We start from the raw sequence: 12786 nt of genomic DNA on the forward strand, positions 1-12786 counted from the left end.
CTTAATCAAAGAAAAAAACTGAATTTTGCTCAGCAAAATGAAATGAAAAATTCCAATTTTTTGTTAGAGGACCAAAAAAAGAAGACTTTCCGTGAAAGCGTTTGTTTTGATCAAAAGCCCTTTCTTCCTTGAAAAAAACAAAGACAAAATGAAGTTCTCTTAGTAACATCCGCCCTCAAACCTCTTTCTAAAACATAAGTGAATAACAGAGAGGACAAGTTTTATTGAAAAAATATTAAACACAAGAGGTTTGTACCAATACCAGAGAAACCATTCATTTTATTTAAACAGCAGTTTAAAAACAGAACAAAACAAAGTCTAGATACTTTCCTACGGGTTTTATGTTTGAGTAAAAACCCACTGATGGCTTTTAGAAAGCTAAGGAAGCCTCAAGTCTGTAGCAGTTCTCTGGAAAGCCTCTACTCAACTTGAATTGTGCTGACTTAACAGGAAGACACTTTGAAGCTGCTGCCGCTTGTGGAGGAGTGAGGCTCTTATGAGATGCCAGCCAGTATTATTTCAAGAGAAACAAAATATGCTGCTATTTCCAACCAGAGCAGAGTTGGAAGATAATTAAAGCTCAGTTGCTTCCTAAAAACCAAAGCAATGGTTAACCTTTGAGTTCAGCTTGGATTCCAGCAAATGGTTGCATAAATGTAAGAGCAGGCGCCTGCTGGGTCCTAATGCAAGGATTGACAAAGCCAAGCATGGCCTCTTCAACGCTGTGATAACGTGGCAACTACGTGTCCCAGCATGCTGTGCCTGGGGTAATCACATAAGACTATGGAAGGCAGAACTTTGCATGCTGGGATGTGTAGCTCTGTGGCAAGCATCAACCAATGGGAGGTCGGGTGCAATGTGGTCCATTTTATGCAAGTCAGGTGTAGCCCTGGCAAATTGTCGACGGTGCCCTGGGTTGGGCAAAATCTGGCTGCCCCTGTCCTCATGCATTAAGTGTACTTGTAGTAAGGCCAACTAAACTGGTTATAAAATAAATATTTAAAATGACAACCTTTGGAACATCTTCCTTTACCTTTTTTTTCTCTACTATTGACACAAAGGAAGATCACTTGGCTAACAAGAGCCAATCCATGCACCAAAATATATACCTAAGGTATACTCTGCCAGCCAGTGGGACTGTTGCTTTAATCCAAGCCATTTTAATAATGCAGTTAATAATCTGTCTTGGCAATGCCTAACACAAAATGTGGAGGATTTTTCTTTATGTGATAACCAAGAAACAGAATGTACTTCATACTTTAAGAAATTAGACTATATCAAATGTGTAATAAAAATATTTTCTATAGGATTTAAAAATATATACATATATAAACTACCTTAATTTTAATGCCCTGTTGATATTGACGCAATCTCTACAGTATCTAAGCAAAGCCGAGGTTGCCCAGCAACCTCCATCATACCTCAAAACAGTGATTACAAAATGGGAGGCCTTGTCTACACTGCCCGTGGAAGCCTGCTTGCAAACTGGATCTGAAATACCTTTCCACAGGCCTGCTCCAACTCCCGTGGGGAGTCCCTGCAAAAGCTTCTAACAACGGTGGGACTGGGACTAGAGCCTAGCAATCGATCCAGATAATCTGCATTCAAACTCTGTGTGGCTGGGCAGAGTAAATAGATCCCAAATGTGTTAATGATCCTCTCCAGGATAGTTCCCAGTAAGGCGTGAAGGGGATTCCCAGAAGCTGCCTTAAGACAGTTTGATTCTGTCTACAGTGCCCAGTCAAATCTAGTTTGGATCCTTCTTATCTAGAACCGTTCCTAAGTGAGGCTCAATTTTTTTTTCATACATGGTTTGAAGCCCAGTGTAGACAAGGTGTCTGGGCCCAATCCTGTTCTAATGCAGGCAAGACTCCGCCGGGAGTACGTGATAAATGTGGGATGAGGCCTCTGGTCACCAATATCATTATCATTCGCACTGCAGTTTGCATTATACTTTAAGGTAGGTAGCATGAGAGTTCTCTTGCTTTAAAGAGTTAATGTGTGGGATTTGGCCTGCGGAGGAGAGTTTCTCACTGAGCTTTCGGTTCATCTGCTCCATGTGCCTGTTGTTCTTTCTGGCCTGCCGGAGGGACCTCTTGACTTTCTTCACCCTATCTCGCAGCTGCTTGTTGCGTTTCTCCAAGGTTGCCACCTTCTGCTGCAGTTTCTTCACCCTGTCCTCTTCCTCAAAGAGGGCTTTCTGGACTGAGGAGCACATGAGCTAAAGGAATAGAAGAAAGGAAATAAAAACTCATGAACTTCAAGCCAAAGCCATTTTGAAGTGATAGTGCCCCAGGCATTCAACTTCATGGAGCGCCTCACAACCCTACAATAGTGGGTCAGTAACTTTCAGAAATGGATCATCATCTTCCACTTTTTCAGCTAAAATCCTCTACCTTTCCACCTCCTGTAATAGGAAAGCAAACTATTTAAGTCCTAATAATATTAGCACCAGCTCTCTGCCCCAAGCCCTGGCCGCTGCCCCCTCTCTGCTGCAGGGCTGGAGGCACAGCCGACTGCTGCTGCCACCTTCTCCCACGGCCTTCGAGGCTCTTCAGAGAGGTCTCTGCTCCCTCCGCTGGGTCAGCTCTCCCCAGCTCTTCTTAGGCCTCCTGCATCGTTCCCCAGAGTCACTGTCAGCAGCCCCCATGCCAGTTCGGCTACTGCTTTTATCCCCTCTGGCAGTCCCTCCCTTGCTTGCAAACCGGCCGACCAGGGCTCAGGGTGGCGGGCCCCCAACCCCGGCCACCCCCCTTCCATGCGAATGCGGGGATTGAGATCGGCTTCTCCTTTTCCATAGGGCAGGGCTCCCCTGCTCCACCCTTGGGGTCGCTCCGAGTTCACCGGCACTGTTTCTACCCCCGGGTAAGTATCTCAAGCCAATCTGGTGAGCCCACATTGGCAGTCTGTTACATCAGCTATCAAAATTACATTAACGAGGCTTATTTAGGTCATATGGGCTGTTTGGTTGATCTCCAGGTAGAAACCTGGCCCATTTCTGATGCATGATTTGGCTCTGGGATTTGAATTCAGCTGACTGGGATTTGCCATTAGAAAAAAAAAATCTATATTCAAACCCAGGGTTTGATGCTAAACCATATAAATGCAAGGTTTTGGCTCAGTTCTGCCCTTTATTCTTTGTTCTAAAAGCAGAAAGAAGCTGACCTTCAAGACATCAACGCTACGTGGCTCAGATCTGCCCTTCCGAGATAGAGAAGTTGGTTATTGTTTTAATACAGGGTATTTTATGTGGTTCTGTTACATGAAACCTTAAAAAGGCAAGCTCCTATCATCATTGTAGGGACAGTCAGGACTCGGTGACCTTTTCCTTACAAGGCTTTTCCATGGGTCCTTGGGCAAAATCTCCACCTGTCCTAATCCCACCCAGTATTGATTGAAGTGTATTATACCAGCCGACTGCTGCCTTCTGCCCCATGTGCAGTGTCTTAGCGCTGCCCTTGCTCCAGCAGTCTTTGTGCAAAAACCCACCCGTTTCAGCAGCAGTCACAGCAACAAGACAAGAACAGGCCCACAGTTTGTGGAGAAGTTTGAAATCCCTGAGGATGGGAGGGGCTGAAGGGAAACTGAAAAGCTATGGGATGATCCAAGCATAATTTAAGATGGCATCAAATAGCTTGCCTGTAAAATGCCAAGTGCCTCTCTCATAACCCAAGACATTTCACCTCTGCAGTGCCCTGCTATAATGATTCAACTGCAAAGTTTTCTCTGATGTATATGATCATGTGATTTTTTTTTCTTCCCCCGCTCCCTCGTTTCAGCCTTTATTTTAGGTTTTTCCCTGTTATAGTCATAACAGAACTATAAAAATCAATTTTAAAAAGGATGAGTAATGTTAACCCAGAGTTTAGAGAGATGAAGGGTTTAAATTCTTAGTGTTTAATTTAATGTTAGTAAAGTACACTAGTGAATTAGAAAAAGTTAGTCATTTCAAGAGTGTTTTTTTTTCCCTGTCCTCTCTAGGAAAACCCTTCTCTTAACTGCTTAATAAAGCAGGAGGCAAGAATTTCTTAGGGCGATATCTTTTATTGGACTAGCTGTATAGTTGGGACAGTTAGACAAGCTTTTGCATACAAGGTACTCTTCAGTGGGTCTCCACTGTAAGCGGAGGATTTCAATACCTTCCATGTTACGGTAGGGTAAGAGTGATGTTGTAGCTGTGATAGACCGGGAATTTTGCAAAACGTGATGAAAAATGTCTTGCATTCAAAAGCTAGTCTAACTCAATCCCAACGATGCAGTCAAGTGCAGTAAAAGACATCACCTTAAAAAAAACCCTTGCCTCTCAAATAATTTCTGGACTACCATGTCTGCAACATCAATTTTACACTACATACTGAATAATGAAATCCAATTCAACAGTTAAATGACTGATGATCAAACACTGTATGGTTGGGTGGAAGAAAAAAAAATGCTGTTTCTTTGGTTAAGTTTTCCTGCTCAATTATTCTGATTTTTAAATGTACATCAAGGTCTCCCAGAGCTTTGGAGGGGCTTCCTTTGGTGCTTCCTTTGGTGTGGAGTTTGCATAAGAATGACATTTAAATAAATAAGTACATCCTTGCTGAGATAATTAATGTTATAGGCTATTTTTCCTCATCTTGCTCTGTAATGTTTTTCAGTGAACCAAGCGGGGGGGCAGGGAAATCATACTTTGATGGGTAATATTTCATTTGCTTTGGAAACCCACCAGCAATTGAATACCCCTGCAGGATAATGCAGCAACAGCCTCCAGTTGCAGCTGGCCACTTGGATTTAGTCCGCTTTGATGACACACTGTGAGGTTTTGCTGGGGATGGAGCTGTTTGCAGTGCTGATGCTTCCCATCAAAGTTGCTTAGTAAACACACACCAAAAGGACTGTAACCCCAAACCAAGGCCAAGAGTGTTTGGAAGAGGAAAATGTTTTCTGTTTTTCAAATAATGCATATTTCAAGTGAACTCTTCTAGCTCTTTGAAAACTATTAATAACTTTTGGCTTTCATTTTTCTCCAGTCCCATGCAAAACCTCAACTGGAGCGATAATTAGATAATATCCTTACAGTTTTCCTTTGCATTTTCTTAGATTAGGGATTAATTAAGAGGAGATACACAAGACCTTCACTTGGAGGCATATTAGATCACTGTGACCAACTGCAAGACCAACATGCATCTTCCTTTGAAGTTTCCCGTGGAAGCCACTACCAGAGACATGATACTGGGGTAGATCTACCAGTATGGTGATGCCTACAAGGTGTGCCTTTATCCCGAGAAATGGCTATGGGTGGAGTAGGCATCGAAGAGGGGTGCAACTGCACCGCTGTACTCCCCTCCCTGGTCATCCCTGGTCTAAACAATTCCAAGCTCTTTGACCAGCCTGGTCTTTAAAAACTTCAGGAACAACTCTCATGTGTGACCACTAGATAGAAAGCCCAAACCACTGTCAGGAGAGAGATACTTGTGCAATGAAACCAGAAACTCGTGTGATCTTGGACAGCCAAAGCAAAGTGGAATTGGTCTCTGTACAGGTCTCCTTCAGCACCTTAGGCACGTAGATATATACAGCAAAGGAACCTGCAGCTTTCAGGCTTTGGCCACTGTGCCTTAATGTGCATATGCGAGTTGGCAGCAGATTTTCCCCCTCTGTCTCTGACAAGGGTGGGCTTCAGGAAGTTCTGCCGACCAGGAAACAGCTCAGACCTCCCAGAGGTGTGCCGGGCGTGAGGCTGACCACCCTACTTCCCTGTGAAAGAACGGAAAGAATTTGGGAGTGCGGCCGACTGAAGCAGGGATTGGGAGGAAACAAGGATGGAAAGAGAATCGCTGTTTTAGAAAGCATGGTCATAGGACCTGCCTAAGACTCGTGCCTAATGCAGCGCCCAGCAAGTCTATTGTTAATTCACAGATTATATACATCAAAGTAGCAGTCTGAAATATTTTGTTATAATATATCTTTGTTGTTCAAACGTTCATTATGTCCTAAGGAATACATTTTGTTAATCAGCCATTAAAAAAATCAGCATTTTGCCCAATGATTGAAGGGGTACGCATTCTTAGAGTGTGCATCCACAAAAGCATATTCTTTTCTCTAATCTGTATTTTATCCATAAACTGACTTCTGAATGATTGGGGCACTGAACTCTGTTCTCCTGCATCAAAATCACAAAGAAGCTTTGTAGTAATGACATAATGAACAGGGACTGCTCCGCTGAAAAAGGCAACTGGAATGTATATGCGCTTCAATGCTAGCCTTTATACATTATGAACGTCATGTAAGCAATCAAGCTCGGCTTTGTAGTAATCAAGTAGCTACAGGTTCAAGTCCCAGCAAAGCCAAATCAGCCCTTCATTTAGCCAAGGGAGATAAATGGAGTTCTTCATTGTGCATTACGAGAGGTTCTTACTAATTAAAAAACCTATATTCTCCATTGTTTGAAGTCTTTAAATCCAGATTTTCCAGAATATATCACCATCTAGTTTAGGGTTGGGCAATTATTTGGGCTGGAGGGCCACTTAGGCAGTTTTGGAGAGCTGTTGCAAGCCAGGTCAGCACCACCCCCATCAGACTGGCTCAGCACTGCCAGCCTGGCCCACAACAGCTCACCAAAACTCCCTAAGTAGCTGTGTCCCGGGGCCAGGGCCCAGCCCCACGCTGTCACCACCTGGCAATCCCAGGGTCTCCAAGCAAACTGGCTTGGGACCCACATGGGCAGGGCATGCTTGGCTGGGCAGATGGGACGGGGCCACAAGTGGTGTCTGGGAGCGGGATGGGTAGGCAGGTCTGGAGCCAGGACTGGGACTGGGCTTGCAGACTGGTGGCAGCACAAGGCCAGGGCCTGGAGAGCCGCTATCCACTCCCTGCATACCCTTCCCCACAAAACTGCTGCCCGTTGCAGGGATGCATGGCCAGCAGATCACGGCTCTGCCCTGGGCCCCTGTCCCAAGCCCCATGCTGTCGCCACTTTGCAGTCCCGATCCTGATCCCAACTCCACCCACCCAACCCACCCCCAGGTGCTGCTCCCTGCCTGCCTGTGGCCCCATCCCCATCTGCCTGGCCATGTGCCCTGACCTCACGGGTACCAGGCAGGTCTCCATAGAGACTATGTCTGCCCACTCTGTCCAGTGCCCCTGGCAGTGGGTGTGGGGTGGGTGGGCTGGGGTGCCTGGGTGGTGGGGCCAGGTCCAGCAGTGTGGTGGAGAGCATTGGTAGAGAGAAGAAACCACCGCTATGGAGGATGCCAGGACAAGTCTGGCCACTCAACCCCGCTGTGCACCTGGGGGCGATGGGACTGGTTGCATGCACCATAGCCTGGGCTGTTCCCCATGCCTGGGGCAGGTGAGGTCGAGGAACCCACCGCAAGCCAGACAGACTGTCTTAGTGGGCTGGATCCAGCCTGCGGGCCATATTTTGCCCACCTCGATCTAGTTGGAAAAGAGTATAAGGTTCCTTCTAGCACTAAAACATAAAACAAGGCCTCATCCACTTCTTCATGGACTCTAAGGTTTCCATGGTACTTCACATAAGAGTTGGGGGATGGTTGACTTGGTTTGTTAGCCATAAAAACTTCTGTCCTTGTTCATACTGTTAGGTACATGATGTCTATTATTCAGAATATCGTGATAATACATGCGGGTTCCTTTCAAAGAAGGGAATGGGAGCATTCTGCCCCAAAAGTGGACCTCTCGTGTTGTGAATCCTGTTCCTTTGTAGCTGAATTCTCCAGAACAGGGTACCCTCCCTGCCCCACTGCTATTGTAGAAGAGAGCCGGTTATTTCATTGGCAACCCTGCTGTCCAAAGAGACCGCATGCAGGTAACAGCCATGGCTGTGATTTCAGCTTCCCGCTCAAGAGCACAGCACATGGTCCAGGAAAGAAAAATCCCAAACAAAGTTCCAAAACCAGATCTGCACCACCAAAAACACATTACCGGCAGCACTTGGCATGCCCAATGGAACAAATGACAGCTGCTCCCTCTGGAAATGATGTCCTAGCATTTTTCATTGCTTAGCAGAGTGGTTGGCCCCAATCCTGTCTGAATGGTGCATCAGCACCTACAGCAGATCTCACAGCTTAGCTATAAATCAGTCCCTGAGAATAGGAGAGACGTTCACATTTGCTGCATGTTGTGTAGCCACGCTGCATTTTACCACTGTAAAGTTGGGTGCAGGCTCTTAAACTGAAACCCTATCCAGCATCAAACACTTACCTCTCACTGCTCATGTATTTAAACATAGCAATAATTCATTCACCCTCTCTAGAGGGACCTGGAGGCCAAACATAGCTCTCTCTTGTTTTTAACTATGTACAGGGCTGACTTACTGAGACATCCCTTCAGTTGGGAAGGAGGACTCTGTACCCCAGGACTGTACAGTGTGAATTGGACAAGATACAGTTAAGACACCCCTCCCTTGGCTGGCAGAGGAACCCATAAGTAGGACTCTTCACCTGGCCAGATTTCAGACTTGATGCATCACCTCTTCCTCCAGTCAGCCCCAGTGGGTAGGCAACTTGAGAGAAAAAACAGACACATTGCTTAGCACTCCTGCAGAGGTTTCAGAAGGGTTTCGGCAAGTTGAGTTTGGAATTGGGTGACAACCTCCACCTACATGAGCCTCCCAACCAAGAGTCACAGCTATGCTGAGGCATGGAAAAGCCCCTCTCCGCACTTCAAAAGCCCTCTCATTGGGCAAACTAGTTACACACAGCACTACCCAGTTAAAACACATACAGCTTGTGTCAGAAGAACTAAATGGTGACTTAAATGTTATGGAAACGTGTCACCGACCTGGGGTGAGATCCTGGCCTGACTGAAGTCAATAGTAAAAATTCCTGCGGACTTCACTGGAGGGGAGGGGGTCAGTACTTCACCCTAGGACTTGATACAGTTCACAAGGGTATTGTAAAAGCCAGGCTCTCTGAACTTGTGTACAGTGCCAAACTGAGAGAAAGGAGGGGGAGAAGCAAGATGGCTGCCCATCACTAAATACTAGATGGTGTGTGTTTTCTTGGGAAGAGTCAAGGTCTTTTACTCTGTGGAGACTCTGAATGGAGGAGATGGTCTTAAACTTTAGGAGGAGAGTGATCTCTGTTTATAATCCGAGGACTGCTGACTTTGCTCCCTCATGCTTTCCTCATACACGTAGCCCCGACATCTGGTGTTTGCTAACCCCCTTCCACCTGTGCGAAACGTCCACTTTCTTTTAGAGCCAGGTTTGCCCAAGTGTGAAGTATGAAGAACAAGCATGAAGCCCAAAGACAAACATCTTAACTGTTCTCCAGAAGCCCAGATTTGATTTTTAAACGAAGAAAAAGTTTTCTGTGGTTACAGCTGTGAAGAAACCATTTTAAAACACCGAGAAGAAATAATAAGGCATGGATGCCGTACCTGAATTTTCAGAAAGCCTGAAACAAGTGCTCTAAGGTGTTAACTGACCTCTTCATTTCAGAGGGGGTAGGGACAGAAGTTACACATAAGCTGGTATAAGCTAACAGAAACCAGGTCCGCAGTGGCTCCAGTGCAGGGCTTCCCCGGTGCCACGCGAGCGTGAGAGCTGCAGGCGTGCCACATGGAGCCCTCGCAATAGAGGCGGGCTGGGCAAGCTGCACCCCTCGCCCCCATGTGCAGCACTGACCAGAACTGCGCGTCACCGGGCACCAGCACCTGTGCAGGGCACGAGCAGCCTGAGCACTCCCACCAGCTGCTGCTGCCGGCGGCAGGGGCTGTGCACCATGTGGGGGGTCCCCACCTTCCCTGACACCTCATACACCCACACCCTGCCCCCACAACTCCCCCTCATACACATAACCCTGACATCACATGCCCAGCCACACCTCTCACAAACCCCCCACACACCTCACCATACACCCCATGCCCAATCACACCCCACACCTCCCACACACTATATACAAGAGTAAGACTTTATTTCTGAGTTATTGTGCACAATATACCCTTTATATACAGTACACAAACACAAATTGTGAAAAATATTTTTTGTTATTAAATTAAAATATGTTATAGTAGGTGTTTGACTTTTACTGTAGGATTTGATTTTTGTTCTGGTTCCAAGATGGCAAACGTCCTCTCCCAAGAAAAGAGTATTTCTGGGGGGGTAAGGGCAGGGACTTCTGGTGGCAAAGGTCTGGAGTTAGGGGGCAGGACTTTCAGTCCCAATATGGTGACCAGGGGGTGGGGCAACTGTCAAGGGGTGGGGCTACCCATGAAGCCCAGGACAGCTCACCAAAACCCATTAAGTGGCCCTCCAGCTGAAATAATTGCCCACCCCTGCACTAACACCACCCTCCGGCTGGCTTCTGGCCTGGGCATGTGGCTGCATTTCCAGAATTAAAAGTGAATGTCTGTTCACTCACTTACTGATTCAGTCTACACAGCTTAGACCAGGGGTGGGCAATTATTTTGGGCAGAGGGTCACTTACCGAGTTTTGGCAAGTTGTCAAGTGACTTATTTCCCTCTCCGGCACAGGGAAGCAGGAACAGCCCCACAGTCCTAGGCCAGAAGCCTCTGCTAGGCAGGGACTTCTGGTTGGGGGGGCAAGGCTGGGTGGGCCTTGCTGCTGGGTCCTGCCATCAGCTTCCCCTGGGTCCTACTGCCCCTGGCTCCTGTCATCTTTGACAAGCAGCCAGGAGCAAATAAATATTAATTTTCTAAATTTTTTAGGGGCCCTGTGGGCCAGATCCAGCCCCCGGGCCATATTTTGCCCACCCCTGGCTTAGACTAACCTGGGACGATTGAATCAATTCAGCCTTGGGCTTTTTCATTGTCTGTACTTAGCTCGTGGTAAGTCAAATGGTCAGTGATGGTGACTTTAAATGTCTAGAGTATCTGTAAATGTCCGGTGACTTTAAATGTCACCATTCCTATCTATTGCACTGCTCATTACAGCAAGTCAGAAAGGCAAAGTGGGGTCTGGCTCAAAAGACTAGTCTTGAGCTTGAAGAAGGTGGAAGATGTGTAGGCCTTCAATGAAATGGCCACGTTGCAGCAGAGTGCGGCTAATCTCACATTCTCAAGGCAGGGGGAAAGAGGTAACCTCAACTTTCTGAAATTTGGAAAACTCTGCCCAGGAGATTGGAAAGGCAAGGACAGAGCTGCTGAACCCAAGCTCAGCTTCAGAGTGCAACTGCTTAATCCCTTTGAGTTTTATAGCTGGGACAAGCTGCCATTTGTAACTATAACAACCGCCCGAGAGATCATTTGAGACATCACTTAAGCGCCTGACCGAGGCAGTGTTGACTGAAATGTCTGCTCTTGTTTTCCCTGGTGCTTCTTGAGATTGCTAGTACGTGGCGCTGACATTCTCATCACTGGCTAAGACTGGCCCAGGGACTCCTGGCACTGCACGTCTCCCTGGAAAATGGGAACTCTGTTTACAAGTTGTAGCCTAAGATTTACTTTCCAAAGGCCAGTGTGCCAGCAGCTTCACCAGGACACACTGACTCAGCAGAAAGGCTGGCGTATTTATAGGGACGAGGTGTTATTCGAAAAGGGCAAAATATTCTCAATGTGCTCTTATTCTTATTTAATAATGTTAAGATCAATGGACATTTTCTTAAATTATTCCCTATAATAAAGCCCCATTAATTTAAAAGAAATAACCTTCTTTTCTAGTGGGGTGCTTTGGATATGTAGTGAGCACTGAAGTCCTTATTCTCAGCTCTGGGCTCCCAGGGTTTGAGCTCTTAAGAATAGACTGTGATTTCCTTTGAACAACAGAGTTGGCTTTGGATGTATTTCATGCTAATGAAAGTAGCTGGACTGACAATCTTGGAAATCTCTCTCTAGCCATAGTACACGGGGTCCCAGCACTATATTATCTTTATGCTTTGAGCCTTGATTTGCAAGGAGCAGTTCTCTGAGTAACAGGTAGCAAGCTCTTATAGGTACTGTAAGTCCCATATAGACCGTGGTCCCTCTGCTGAGCCTGGGACTGTGGGCACAATTTGGTCACCATCTATTACTTACAGTAGTGGGAACTTCTTTATACAATGTGTACAGATATATATGGGAAAAAGTCTCTGCTCCAAAGCAATTAGAATCAAAATGAACAAGGAAAATGAGGGTGGAAGGAGGTTTTGTCTCCGTTATACAGATGGGGAAATGAAAGCACAGCAAGAGTAGGCAGAGGGGAGGGGGCTACATTGTCCTGCATGCCCGATTGTGGACCTGTGCTCCTCCTGTTGTCTTGCCTGGTAATTGACAGTAAAATAACTCAACGTGTTATGTAACAGCTAATGATGATTAGCACCTGAAGACAGTACACAGGCACAGTTGACAGCTTGGTGTCTAACTCCCGTCTCTCTCACCTCCACTCCTTTCTGAATTTCTGCGAGCTTCAATCTTTCTGGGAGCTGTATTTTCTGGGACTCTCCATCTGACTGCCTCTGGAAACCCACTGAACCTCGGGGGATCTATGGCACACATGGGACTAAGCACAAAAGTCAGTTTAATGGCATGAGCCTTTTGCCTTTTTGTTCATCAAAGAGGAGGTGGGATGGTAAAGTGTACCAGATATATCTCCGTCCTCTCTCCTCCCCAGAGCAGCAATGAAAGGTACAGCAGAGGGCAGGGCATGGATGCATCCATTAAGTTGATTGCTTCCTTGTGAACTACACTTACAGGGGCACTGTCAAAATAAAATCACATTTTTCAGAGGGAAAAAAACCCCTTTCCTCTGTTACTACTCTGAATCCTGGAAGGATCATTAAAATGTATTTGATGTTACATATTGTTTCAGGTATCCAGGTTGTAGCTGTATTGGTCTAGAGAAT

General features: G+C 46.2%; 1 protein-coding gene across 3 annotated transcripts in view; it reads right to left on the reverse strand.

The window, feature by feature from the left end:
* Window positions 1-203: 203 nt before the first annotated feature.
* The window catches only part of CCDC3 (coiled-coil domain containing 3), a 72279-nt gene continuing 59696 nt past the window's right edge, over window positions 204-12786 (reverse strand). For 2 of the 3 annotated variants that reach the window (XM_006270625.4, XM_059725788.1), the window contains exon 3: window positions 204-2221. In XM_006270625.4, coding sequence (XP_006270687.2) covers window positions 1949-2221 — 273 coding nt within the window. In that variant the 3' untranslated portion in view covers window positions 204-1948. The remainder of the gene's footprint in view (window positions 2222-12786) is intronic. The other variant, XM_059725787.1, reaches the window with a different exon arrangement.

The sequence above is a fragment of the Alligator mississippiensis genome, chromosome 4 (genome assembly GCF_030867095.1).
Source record: "Alligator mississippiensis isolate rAllMis1 chromosome 4, rAllMis1, whole genome shotgun sequence".
NCBI lineage: Eukaryota > Metazoa > Chordata > Crocodylia > Alligatoridae > Alligator > Alligator mississippiensis.